The 13,342-nt window shown below is 51.6% G+C and overlaps 1 protein-coding gene across 1 annotated transcript; it reads left to right on the top strand.

Annotated features, from left to right (window-relative positions):
* Window positions 1-10,678: 10,678 nt before the first annotated feature.
* Window positions 10,679-12,269, top strand: CHC_T00002159001 (hypothetical protein). The gene is made up of 4 exons (XM_005713372.1): window positions 10,679-10,724; window positions 10,900-11,366; window positions 11,395-11,822; window positions 11,921-12,269. Exons 1-4 carry the CDS (start codon window positions 10,679-10,681, stop codon window positions 12,267-12,269), a joined length of 1,290 nt encoding a protein of 429 aa, XP_005713429.1.
* Window positions 12,270-13,342: the final 1,073 nt, after the last annotated feature.

The following is a 13,342-nucleotide window of genomic DNA, read 5'->3' as shown; positions in this document are numbered from 1 at the left end:
TAGCTAGGAACTCCTTAACAATACTAGCTGACAAATCCTGTAAGCTTAGCGTACCTTCCGCATCGAAAAAAGATTGATGCGAAGGATGTGAACGAAGCCATGAGGAAAACCGTGTCTGCATACGACGATAATTGGCTCGAGTAGTGTTGGCAAGACAGCGCACCTCAGTATCATCGATCTGATCTTGAATAGTTGGTTCAGCCGCGGAGTTCGAAGTTGTCGGCGTAGCGGGGGCAAGGCGCGGAGTTGTCGGCGTAGCAGGGGCGGGGTTCGGAATTGTCGGCGGAGCACTTGCGGGGTGCGGAATTGTCGCCGTAGCAGGGGCGAGGTGCGTCGTTGTCTGTGTAGAAGGGGCAGGGTGCGGAGTTGTCGGTGTAACAGGGGCGGCGGACGAAACATTGTTGAGATTCGGCATTTTGTGAGAGTCGGTCTCGAGACTGTGATCACATACAGAGAGTGGGAAGCCAGGGAAGATTCATGTCGGACATCCGTCCGACAGCTGATCCAATGTTTCGAATGCGCGGCAAAACAGTGGGTATTTGGGCCAATTGGGCTGTTTTCTCAGGGCTGAAAAAATATTAACATCGTCATTTGTCGGATATGCGTCCGACAAGATTGCAAAACCGACTGAATCCATCCGACACGTGTCGATTACTCTGTAACTTTCCTAGTTCGGGCCATGAGAGGATGGCGGGCAGGGCATGGGGAAGCTGCGCAAGGCGGCTGCTTGTTCCACGAGGCTTCGAGGCTTTTAAGTTTCAGGGTGCTCGGGTGCTGGCACGGCGAACTCTTCGTTAGGAACGGCCCTGAGGTGTACCCTATGCGAGGGTTACGCAGGGCGTCTGGTGCCAGGTTTCGGTCGATGCATCTGATGCCAGTACTAGGCCGTTGAGTGGTCGCCTAGCCTGTGGTGGTCCCTTAGCCCTTGTTTGCTTGATTCCAAATTGTTTCGGCGTGTAAGGCGGGCCTTATTCCAAGGACGGGGCAGGACCAAACGGGGCGGCGGTCCCGTAAACTTATAAGTGTCGGGAGACCGACGGAAAAGGGGGCGGTCCGGAGGGATTTTAGTAAAGGGTAAAAGGGTGGTAAATAGGGTTACTTTAAAGGGAGGGGAAGAGCGGCAGGCTATTGCCTCAGAACCGCTACGGACGGTGAGCACGGTCAATGGACGGGGTTGTCGGGTTGATGGTTCAGGTGATCGAATGTGCTGAGGTCGAAGACGAGTAGCGTCTTCGACCTGGCTTTATAGTCCTATTGACTCTACAACAAAAGTAGGCGCACTACCATAAAAGGGAGGTTGCGCCACCCACGAAATATGCCTAAACGGTTACACCCTAAAACATGTAGAATTGTAGGTGGCACGTCCTTAAGGGACTCTATCATTGATAGCTAAATGTAGCCTACATAATCCCTGAATTGATATTGATAACATAGAAGTGTGATATCTACTGTAGTCTAGTCAATAAGTCTAACACTCCCCAAACGTTTTTCGTGACATATGTCATGGGTTCACGAATTGCGATTCATCCACTGTTCGATAGGATGTGTAAGAATTGACCGTTGTATCATTTCGATCAGTATATCACTTTTCTTGACCTTGGTCAAAGAATCTGCGGGGTTGTGTTCGGAGCGAATGAAGCCTATGGCGTGCAGTTCGTGTCTCTGGTATGCATCCTTGACAACTTTAACATCGATCATTAGTCGCCTTTCGGATGTTATCTTTGCTTTAGTGATAACATCAAACAGGGATAAACTATCCGTAAGCATAACGATCGGAATGTCGAGCGATGTCATGGTGTGAAGATCGTTTTTCATTGCGAAGGCCATATCGAAAGCGTCAGCAAAGGCCATTGTTTCGCTTCCTAGGACAGATCTGGAAACGCGTTTGGATTTGTGCGACGACCAGAACAATGGTTGGCAATTATCATTTGCATCAGCAAGGAAAATGATATATCCTAGCTGAGAAGATCCGTCAAGGTTGTTTCCGTATGATGCATCGGAATAGACTTGTAACCGAAGACTTTTGTCGTCCAATTTAGGGAATTTGAGGACTTGATCTGTACTGGTAAGGAGATGTTTTACCACAGAATTAAGTCCCTTACAGTGCTTCGTGGGGTCCGAGTTGAAGATTTCTTCAGTAACCTGAGCTGCTTGTGCAATAGAGCATGTAATATCCGGACGGTACTGAGTGGCCCAAGAGAGTTGGGCACGAAGTGAGCGAAAGTCTTTGAAAGAAGCTTCCTTACTGATGTTCTTAATCTTGGAGATATAGTGCTTCTGATGTACTTGGAATCCGTTAGGTGTGGATTCAATCTTAAGGCCTGCAAATTGGACCTTGTCGTAGTCCCTCGGTCGACATTTGAATTTCCTTTCGACACACTTGGCCTGTTGACAAAACTCTTCAGTGCCGGCTTGTAGACAGTCATCAACATAAGTAGCACATAGCCCAGTAAGCTTCTCTCTAATTCGTTTGAAGAAGAAGGCGGCATCGGTTACACTGGCCTTCATCCCAAGTTCCTTCTCTAGATGATGCTTTAACGTTTTACCCCAGTAGTCACCACTATCGGCTAGTCCATACAACGGCTTGAGTAGTTTCAAGAGTTGATTAGAATCCAAGTCGAACTCAGATGATGGTTTAACATAGACATCACGGGAGAGCTCTTCCGTACTCTGCAAATATGCCTGTGTGACATCTGTTGAGAAGAGTCTAAAGTCAAAAAGAGCAGCAAGACCGACAAGTAGTTTGACGCTGAACTGTCGTGCCGTTGAGGTGTCGTGAACGAATGACCGTTTTATCTTGTCCTTGTGGCCTTGTACAACATATCGGGCTTTCCATACTTCCTTCTTTGTTCCAGAGTCTTTAATGGCAAGAACGAATCGTCCATTTAAGATGTTTGCGTTGTCTGGGACTTCATCGCGAAGCAATACCTTCCAAGTACCTCTTTCGATCAGTCCTTCTATTTCCTTTCGTTTAGCATTATCAAATTGTTGTGCACGAGGATCATTGGGATGTATAACTTCAGTAAGAAGGACGTTATTGGGTGGATTTGAGGCTTTGCCACTACGGAATAGAGCAGTTTGCTGGTGGGGAATAGACTCGGGGGAAGCGTAGTATGGCTTGATTTGATAAGCGTTGAACGTTTGTCGAGAAGTTCCTTCGCTGTTCTGAACAGTTATCATTCGTCCGTGAACATTGCAAACAAGGAATGGACCAATCCATTGCGTCTCTTGCTCAGAGAAGACTAGAATCTCGTCTCCAAGATTATACACACGATCGGAGGCTGGAAGGATGTTCCGATTCAGAGCAGCAAGTACACGTCGTTCTGCGATGATTGCGTTCATTTCCATCTGCGCTGTTGAAAGAATTTGCATTCTTTCACGCTGCGAAGGTATTTCCGTACTTATTATTGGGAAGCGCGGAACAATTCCGAAGACTAATAGAGAAGGGACTGGACCGTTCTCTCCGATTGTGTCGTTCCTTGCCTTGACTGCAATTTTCAGAAGAATGAACGGAGAGCCGTCCGGGAAGTCCGCTCGTACTTTTCTATAAATCCTTCGCAGCGGTCCGTGAAGACGTTCTCCAATACCTAAAGACGAGTGGGCTTTTACACCAGATATGCGAAGTTGAATTCCAGCTTGTGCAGTTATCTCGCGCCATCGATCAGATGTGAATGCGGATCCTTGGTCAACGCGAAGTCTATTTGGAAGGCCAGTATACAAGGTACACCAGGCTTCGACGAAGGCTAGCCAAATACCTTCAACGCTTTGGCCATAAGTGGCGCCATGAGCGCCTAGAAAGATGGCTGACGAGAATGTAGTGGCCGTGTCGATGACGTGTAGTACTGCTTTTCCATCTAGAAACATCAGGTCAATGGACAATTCGTCACCGAACTTTAAGTCCTGTTCATTGGGTAGCGATACTTTAAAACGCACAGGAGTGGGGCCAAGGCGTTGACAGGTGTCACAAGAAGCTTGCAGAGACTCGAGAAACTGCTTTGTGGCCTCATCAGCTTCAAAAGGGCGGGCCAAGCGAAGCAGATTCATGAGTTTCTATGATGTGGGATGGGAAAAACCGCGATGAAGCTTGATCAGTTCGGCTTTGGTGAAGTGCGTTTTGGAGGAGTGAACCCACTCCAGATAGGTGTGACCCAGCTTGCGCCGAAGCGGTATGTCAAGACCAAGCTTAGGCGATCGGAGCATGTTGTTGACGCTATCAATGAACATATGGTACTTGTCCAAGAGGTCAAGTCCAATAAGAAAGGGGACATTGGCCTTGACAATGTCAACCTGTTCGCGAATTAAGTAACCATCAGCAATGGGAATGGATATGTTCATGGTTCTAAGTGAAGCTTGGGAGTCAATACTGAACCTGAAGTGTATCGGGCTCGGCCTGGGCTTGAATTTGGTGCCAGTGAATCGACAGTAGGCTTTGGCTTGAGCGAGGCCAACGACAGATCGCTGGGCACCAGTGTCAAGACAAGCTCCATCCCACTTGGGTGCGTGGTTGGTCGTCCTAGCTCGTGCAGGACTATGGTCCCGGATGGTGTTGTAGATTTTGAATTTACACTGCTTCTTTCCGCAGACAGTCTCAAAGGAATTTGTTTTCCTTTGTGGGTGTTGACTGATGCTACTTAAAAATTCATTGGATCCAGGCTATCTACAGTGTCCCACAGTACTTCTTCCTCTTTGATGGGCGTGTGAGCGACTTGATGATGAGTAACAGCCTGATCGGCGAAGTCATCATCATCGTTGAGAGTGACATTGGTGAGAATGACTTCACCGGCGTCATGTTGTGCCTGGTCGTCCGTGAAGGCAGTGAAGTCGATCTCATACGCACCTAAGGCATGTTCTGCTTGCTCGCAGAGCTCGTATAGGACTCGCTTGGCTGGTCTGGTCTGTAACATATGGCTGACATTCTTTCTGAGAGCCATAGGTTTAGGACAGTCCCTAATGAGGTGATATTTGCTTCCACAATTGTGGCAAGCACGTATATTACCGAAGCGATCCGTACCATTCTGGGTCTGGGCGGGGTTGTGGGAGAAACGTTGGGGAGGATATGGAGTTCTTGGATTTGAAGAAGCGGAACCAGGGCGGCGGGGGATGCCATACGTGTTCTGACGTTGAAAGTGAATACCAGGGATGGAAGGGAAGGGCTGGGTACGGGAAAAGTCAAGCTGATCACGGCGGCGTCCTTTTTTCTGCTTCTGCTCTTGTAGCCAAGCGGCATCAAGGGCAGTATAGAGCTGTTGAAATGTCCAGGGGGGTATGGCAGCCAAATTTTGTGTTAATACACTCTTATTACACTCGACTCCAATCACAGCATCGTTCAGATACTCCGTTTTGTCTTGTTCCGATTGGTGCGTGGGAGGACCTTGTGGGGCGTACTTTGTGATGGTTTCACGAAGTTCTTCCAATGCTTCTGACACAGGGATTCTTTTCGTCTCCAAAATTCGGGAAAGTCGGAGATTTTGGAGGAGTTTACGAACTCTATTTTGTCGTGTCAGGCTATTGAACTCGTTATCCATGAGTAAAGTAGCAGAATTGAAGTCTTGGGCATGTTGGATGACGTGAGAGCGATAATATCTTTTCGCTTCACCATCAAAAACGTTGTGGAAGAATCGGAGCATTTGCTCGTCACTTAAGTGGAAATCTTCAGCACAATGGCGATAGTTGTTGATTGCGTCATGAATATCTTCTCCGATTTTCCAGTGTACCGGTCCTCCTTTTTGAATCTTGACAAAATATTGTGAGCAATCTTGGAGTTCGGGGCTTCAACTGTCGGCAGAAACGATTGATGGCTTCCTTGTGTCGACCCGGAGGCGGAACTGGTGAGACCTTGGTTGGCGAGAATACGGTCAGTGTCATCGACATATAGCATGTTTATCAGACCGTGAGAAATACGGTTGGTGGTAGGGTGCGGGGTGTATGACAATCCTTTGACCACAAGGTAATCACGGATAAGTCGATATAAAACAGTAGAGCCTCGTAACATTTCTCTTGCGTATAGAACTTCGGGGGGAAGGTCAGCACGAAGGTTACTACAACAAACATTGGGGTCAGGTTGGGGGTCCGCCATTACATGCAGGGCTGATGTAGCCTGAACATCGCATTGGATCATAGATCGGGGTTCATAACTTGTTAAAGCATCTCGGATTCCATTTACAGTAGCCATATTAAAAATTATTGCAAAATAATAGATAAAATGGATCCGGGCTAAACGAGAACGTTATCGTCAAAAAATGTTCCTGTGGTACGTGGTGAGTGTACTACGCGTAAACGTGTGGTGTTTTGTACCCTTAGTGGTATTGCAGACACGTGTGTACGTGTTCAATAGTAGTACGCGTGTATGAGTAGTCGATATGAACACGTGGGCGGGTGTGCGTGTAGTAACACGTGGTTGCGTGTGCGCGCAGTTACACGTCGTTGCGTGCACAATGACAACACGTGTGTGCGTGGCGGGTAAGCACACGTGTGTGCGTGGTGGCGCCGAAAAAAAATTCTTCAGTGACAAGTGTCCCTTTCAAATATTCTAAAAACTTTAGAAAATTTTAACAATTACAGTTTGGCCAAACAATTTCCAATTACTTCTGGATAGTGCGCAGCTTGCGGAGGGCGCGGTGATGGATAGTGCCGGCGTAATGCTGGTCTGCGTCGTGTGCGTTAGCAAAGCGCTTGACACAAACCTTGCAGTGTAATTTTTCGCGTGGGTATATGCTGCAGAATCTACCCGCTAATGTGGTTGACCAGCTTCGTGGACTTGGCGCTGACGATAACTCGTAAAGGTGCGAGCGCAAGGGCGGCAGAGGTATTGCGTAGGACGGCGGCGTGGGGGATTTGCTCTACGTCGTGCGCGCTGAGTAGCTACGCGGTAGATGGTAAGTGCGCGGCCCTCGTCGAGGTCGAGAGACGGCGCAGCGGCGGTAGAAGTTTCCTCGTCCGAAGCTTCTACTGCCTCTATATCGACGAGGCGGGGGGCCGTAAACAGCGTAGAATGCGAGGCGCAGCCGTCAAGCTGGACCGGCGATACAGGTGGAGTGGTATGGCCGCGGGGGGGCGTTTGGGAGATGTAGGCAATTGGCGGCGGGGAAGCGGATGCGGACGGACGGACACGGAGCGGCGAGCTTGAACGCGTAGACGGAGTACCGTGATACGGGGGTGGCGATGCGGCGGCGGTAACGAGGGCGGCGGCGGCGGCGATGCGGCGTTCCCGAATTACGTCGGGGTGGTTGGTAGGGCGCTTTACCCGTGCCATTAACAACTGCGCTAATGCGCCAGGCGTACAGTATGTCGTACAGTACGCCCAAATGTATAACGTCCGCTGTAAAATTAGACAGTAATTATTACAGTGAACGTTAGGGACAAAATTGTTTCTTGTAAAAAATTTCTTGATTTCCAATTCGGCTGATTGAATAAGGCGGCCTTATTCCGGAGGCGCAAACGAGTTGATTCGACGGTTGGTTAAGGCGGGCCTTATTCCAAGGACGGGGCAGGACCAAACGGGGCGGCGGTCCCGTAAACTTATAAGTGTCGGGAGACCGACGGAAAAGGGGGCGGTCCGGAGGGATTTTAGTAAAGGGTAAAAGGATGGTAAATAGGGTTACTTTAAAGGGAGGGGAAGAGCGGCAGGCTATTGCCTCAGAACCGCTACGGACGGTGAGCACGGTCAATGGACGGGGTTGTCGGGTTGATGGTTCAGGTGATTGAATGTGCTGAGGTCGAAGACGAGTAGCGTCTTCGACCTGGCTTTATAGTCCTATTGACTCTACAACAAAAGTAGGCGCACTACCATAAAAGGGAGGTTGCGCCACCCACGAAATATGCCTAAACGGTTACACCCTAAAACATGTAGAATTGTAGGTGGCACGTCCTTAAGGGACTTTATCATTGATAGCTAAATGTAGCCTACATAATCCCTGAATTGATATTGATAACATAGAAGTGTGATATCTACTGTAGTCTAGTCAATAAGTCTAACAGCATGCGCATAGTGTGCAGTAGTGCGTGAGGTCATATTATTGATATTGATATTGGGCTGCTCCTGAAATCATAAAATGCGTATGCACCCTTTTACACAAAAATTGTGCAAAAAGGTGATTGTGTACTGTACTAGCGTCCTGAAAAGTTTTGTGTCAAAGCTCACCGCACTTTCTACACTATCCCGTTGTGTACCCGTAGGGTACTCCATTGGCAGTCCCATGAGCCCGAATCTAACTCCTTAGTGTAGGACGACCGCGAATTCCCAGAACCACCCTCGTCAAATCGCAACGTTTCCCCTTTTCGTCCTCATCGCGTACCCTAGCCACAGTATGCCTTCGCTTATGCTGCAAATCATTATTCTGTATCATCTCATTCTCGATGGACAGCCTCGTACCTTCAGAGCCCGTCTAAATGCGAAAGGTAAACGTCGTCGTGATAGACGCATATCTCGAAGAGCGCTTTTCAGTCCTACGATGGCTCCTTTCGCTTTTTTGTACGGCAGTGGATGCGATCAATCTTTAATCACGCTCACAGCGTTCGATCACCGAGCATTTACAACAATGCTAAACGCATTTGCCCCGATGTACTTGAGATACACACCGTACTCGAGCGATGGAAGGCTTCGACTCCTCCCAAATAGGCGCGTCGCGAGAGGAAGACCGCGTTTACTTTCCTCTACTCAGTGCCTGGGACTCTTTCTCACATGGCATCGCACACGGGGATCGATAATGACTTTGTGTCTCCTTTTTGGGGTTACGCATTCAGTTGCTTCGCTGTACATTTGCTTCGCCCGCCGTTTGCTTTTTAAAGTTTTGCGAAATGATGATCGTGCCTCCATCAAAATACCGTCAGCTGAGGAGATCAGTTTGTTTAAACAAAGCTTTCGGGAGAAGCATTCATTGCTTCCGGATGTTTATTGCTGTGCGGATGGGTTAAAACTATATCTACAACAGGCAGGTGACTGTGTAATACAAAATATGTTTTACAATGGTTGGACACATGACCATTATGTCGGGAATGTTTTTGTCTTTGCCCCAAATGGACGGATAATAATGTGTGCTGTAAATGCTCCGGGCGCGTTTCATGATTCCACAATAGCGGAGTGGGGTGGTATTTACGAAAAACTAGGAAAAGTGTACGAGGAAACGGAGGGCAAGTGTGTGGTCGATTCTGCATTTTGCAGAAAGTTTCATCCCTTTGTCATAAAGTCTGCGCAAGATCATCTTGGAGTAGGACAAAACGCTACTGAAATTATGAGGCTTCGGCAGGCTACCTCGTTGCCACAAGCATCAGAGTGGGGAATGCGCGGTTTTCAAGGGACGTTTCCGAGGCTTTTGGATAGGATGGTTTACGAAGAAACTGGCGAAAGAAAACTGATCTTGTTGACAATCGTTCTACTGTATAACTATCGAGCTGCAGTGGTAGGAATCAACCAAATTCTCAATGTTTACATGCCGCACCTAAGCGTTGATGCTAACTTTTTTCTTCATGAGAACGTTGGAATCTAGAGTCACGCATCGTCAGGGCGTTGCGGTGGATTTTTTTGAGATACCGTGTGCGTCATCATTAACAGAACTGCCTCCACAAAGCGATCCTGGCGTTTGTTTTCATGCTCCCGGCGAAGCACTTCTTCAAGACGGTCCTCCTCCCTTCTCTTCCTCTCCTCATCCCTCTCGTCCGCCCGGCGACGCTCCTCCATTTCCCTTTGTCGGGCATCGCTCTCCCGACGCTGCTGCTCTTGTACAATAGAAAGCTTCATTATCGCGACAAGTTCATTTGCCTCAGTCGATTGAACTTTGACTCTCCTCCTTTTGTTAACGAGCAAGCGCGGAGAGGGAGCAAACTCAGTAGGGCTCGGCGGCAAAATCTGGGCACCCGACCCTGGCCCTTGAGCGCCGTCACTTGGAATTTCCGATGTTCGCGGCGACAAACTTGCCGCCCCAACAGGTGTCGTACCATCCTCATCATCCTCTACGATTCCCGACAGCTCGTCCACGTCCTCGTCACCGACTCCAATATCGGCATGCTCCGTCATTCTATATCGAATACTTTTCGCTTTCCGAACATCAGCAGGCATGAGCGGGTCACCGGTTGGCATTTTTTGCCGATGTAGCGAGGCGAATTTGCGTTTGAGACTGTCCACTGAGCGCTTTTGATCTGCAAAGTATTTGTTGTGCGCGATGAGAACAGCGTCCCACTCATCGCGGCACAGGGGTAAGTACTTTTCGAGCGTGTCAAGCAAGTGCTCGATTTCGGGAGCCGAGAATCCAGAGCCACGAACAGGCGTTGGTTTGCTGGAAGATTTTCGGTTGGGAGGTCTTTGGATCCCGACAGTGGGTCCCGGCTGTGATCCAGAATAAGGGTAGGAGCCACCGTAGCCGTGGGTCACGCGAGCAGATTTTCGGGGGGTCTGCGTTTGTGCGGTTTCGGTAGGGTCGCCTGGAGGATTTGAATCGAAGACAGAGGGGCAACGAGAAAGTGGAAGCGGTTCAACACGAAGGTTTGGGTTAGGGGTAGAGGGGTTGGGTGATGGAGATGGGGGTGAAGCGGAGGGGGATTGTGTCATGGTGGGAGAAAGGGATCGAGGTAGAGGGATTGTGTGACGGAGATGGGGATGAAGGGTAAAGGGATTCTGTCATGCCACGAAGAAGCTTCGCTAGGGATCGAGCTACCTCAACGGCGGGAAATCGGCGGGTGAAATATGTGTTTGTGCTTTTGGCTGTGGACACAAATCGTCTTCCAAGGGGGTTCACATCAGCAGAAGGTGATGCGCACAAAACAGCAATTTGTGCAAAAAGGGTCGTATCAAATTGGGTGTTTGTGATTTCAGGAGCATCCCATTGATGCGACAGAAAGAACGGACGTCTTCATCGCTCTGGCGTGTTATGCTTGTCCTTGTCCAATGCCTAACATGCTAATGAGAGCTAAATCCCTCCAACGCGTATCATCCCATTTCCATGCAAAATTCGCACAGCCGTTCATTTGTGGAAATAAATACAATAAAAACTCACCTCCTCTCCGCACCACAGATCGTTCGCACTCTTGGTACGCGTGAGAAGCCCTCCTCAGATCCCTCCGCCTATTGCCCCCCTCCCACCTTCTCCTCCTATGCTATCCCCGCTATCCTCGCTATCCCCGCAATCCCCGCCATCCCCGCCATCCCCGCCACCCGCCATCCCACTCCCCAAAATGTCTCACGCCGCTTTTGCCCCCAGCGTCGTGGTGCCTTTGCACAGCGTCTCCGTGCTTCCCTCCCGCACCCCGCTTCCCGCGCGCACCCCGCTTCCCGCGCGCACCCCGCTTCCCGCGCGCACCCCGCTCCCCGCGCGCACGCCCAGGCCGCGCTCACGCTGCCCCCAAATGATCTCCTTCCCCAAGTTCAAGAACCCGTGGTCCAAAGACCCTGACGAGCCCAAGCCGGCCTACACCTTCACGGTCGGCTACTCGTACCTCGCGCACCCCGAAAAGAACACGGGTGAGGATGCATTCTTCGTCGAGGGCAATTGCGCGGGCGTCTTCGACGGAGTCTCTGGCGCTTTCGAAACGCGCGGGGTCGACCCTCGCTTGTACAGTCAAACACTCGCTGCGCTTACCAGGGATAAGGTCAGGGAGTTTGGGCCGGAGAAAGTCGTTCGAGCAGCGATTGATGCCAGCTTGGAGAATAACCAGGTAGGTGCTAGCACGGCGTGCGTCGTGGGGATGGATGAGTTTGGAAGGTTGTTTGGCATAAACCTGGGCGATTCGGGCGTTCGGATTATCAGAAACGGCAAGATGGTGTTCCGGACCAAGGAGCAGCAGCATTTTTTCAACTGCCCTTATCAACTGGGCACGGACAGTGAGGACGGGTAAGTAGCAGCGTTTTGCAGAAAGCGGCGAGATGATTTTCTGCGCGGCTGCTCACAAAACTGACCTTGCATTGTGTGTCCAATGTATCGCGCGCTAGGTTGGCGATGGGGCAAAACGTGCAGCAGAAGCTGCGGCCGGGCGATTGGGTAGTGCTTGCGACGGACGGGCTGTACGACAACGTCGCGGACGCCGAGATCGTGAGCGCGGCGTCGGCGGCCGAGGATGCGGCGTCGCTGGCGGACAGGCTGGGGTCTCTGGCGAGCGCGCGCTCGGTCGACAAGACGTTCCGCTCTCCGTTCATGGCGGCGGCCGAGAAGGCCGGCGTCGAGTGGCGCGGCGGGAAGGCCGACGACATCACCGTCGTCGCCATGGGCATGGTGGACGACGACGCCGTGCAGCCGACCACGCTGCTCTCGACGCTACCGGAGGCGGCGGAGGTAGAGTGAGTAGCTTTTTGGTTGAGGGTTTCTTTTTTTTCGATCCGTGGCAGCGCGAAATTCCGTGTAAATATTTTTTTCTTCTTTTTTTGTTCCGAATTTGCTCGACCTTTCGCTGCGACCGCAAAACTTTTCCAGCTTCGCAAAGAGCGTGAAAAGCGCCGGCACACCCACGCGCTCTGGGACTGATGCAATACACGGACATTCCCACAGCGCCTCCCGCCGTCGGCAACGCCCTATCCCGCAGCATCCCCCTTCCCCGGCTCTCCGCGGAAAGACGATTCGGCGTGGCGCTTGCGATCGTATGAGCCGGGTCTGGTGCCTCGCGAGCCGCCGTGACTAGCCATGGCTGAGTTCAAAGACTCGATGCAAATGAGGCACTGGCAATTGACGGGCGAGACGATCGCCTCGCGGCGCGCGCGGGCGCACGGAGCGGCCGTGGCGGCGCGCGAAGGGGACGCGGGCGGAGTGCTGACGGCGGGCGACGAGGCGCGTCTGCGGGCGTTCCACGAGCGGCGGATCCTGCGGTTCGTGCAGACGATGCAACTGGGGGACAAGGTGGCGGCGACAGGGATCACGTTCTTCAAGCGGTTCTTCGTGGACCAGTCGGTGATGGACTTCAACCCGACGGCGATCGCGCTGTCGGCGGTGTACGCGGCGCTCAAGGTGGAGGAGACGGTGCTGTCGGCGGACGAGCTGGTGGGGCGTTGGGACGCGGTGATGCACGGGGTGGAGGCGGGGGTGGACTTGGCGGCGGCGCCGGAGTCGTGCGACCGGTGCTGCGAGCGTGTGCGGGCGTCGACGGTGCTCAACGTGGAGCTGGCGTTCCTGCAGCAGCTCAAGTTCCACCTGATCTGCTACCACCCGTTCCGGTCGCTGGGGATGCTGGGCGAGGTGCTGCGGCAGAAGGGGGTGGGCGGGGACGGGCTGGCGGATGTGCTGGGGCGGGCGCGGTACACGGTGTGCCGGCGGGCGCTGCTGTCGGACATTGCGCTGTCGTTCCCGCCGGCGGTGATCGCGGTGGGCGGGGTGTTGGTGGCGGCGGAGGAGGCGGGGGTGGCGGGGGCAGCGGGTGTGAGGGT

Source organism: Chondrus crispus, genomic scaffold (assembly GCF_000350225.1).
Source record: "Chondrus crispus Stackhouse genomic scaffold, scaffold_128, whole genome shotgun sequence".
In the NCBI taxonomy this organism is placed as follows: domain Eukaryota; phylum Rhodophyta; class Florideophyceae; order Gigartinales; family Gigartinaceae; genus Chondrus; species Chondrus crispus.
Note: the sequence above shows the minus strand (reverse complement) of the source record. Positions and strands in the feature narration are given on the sequence as shown.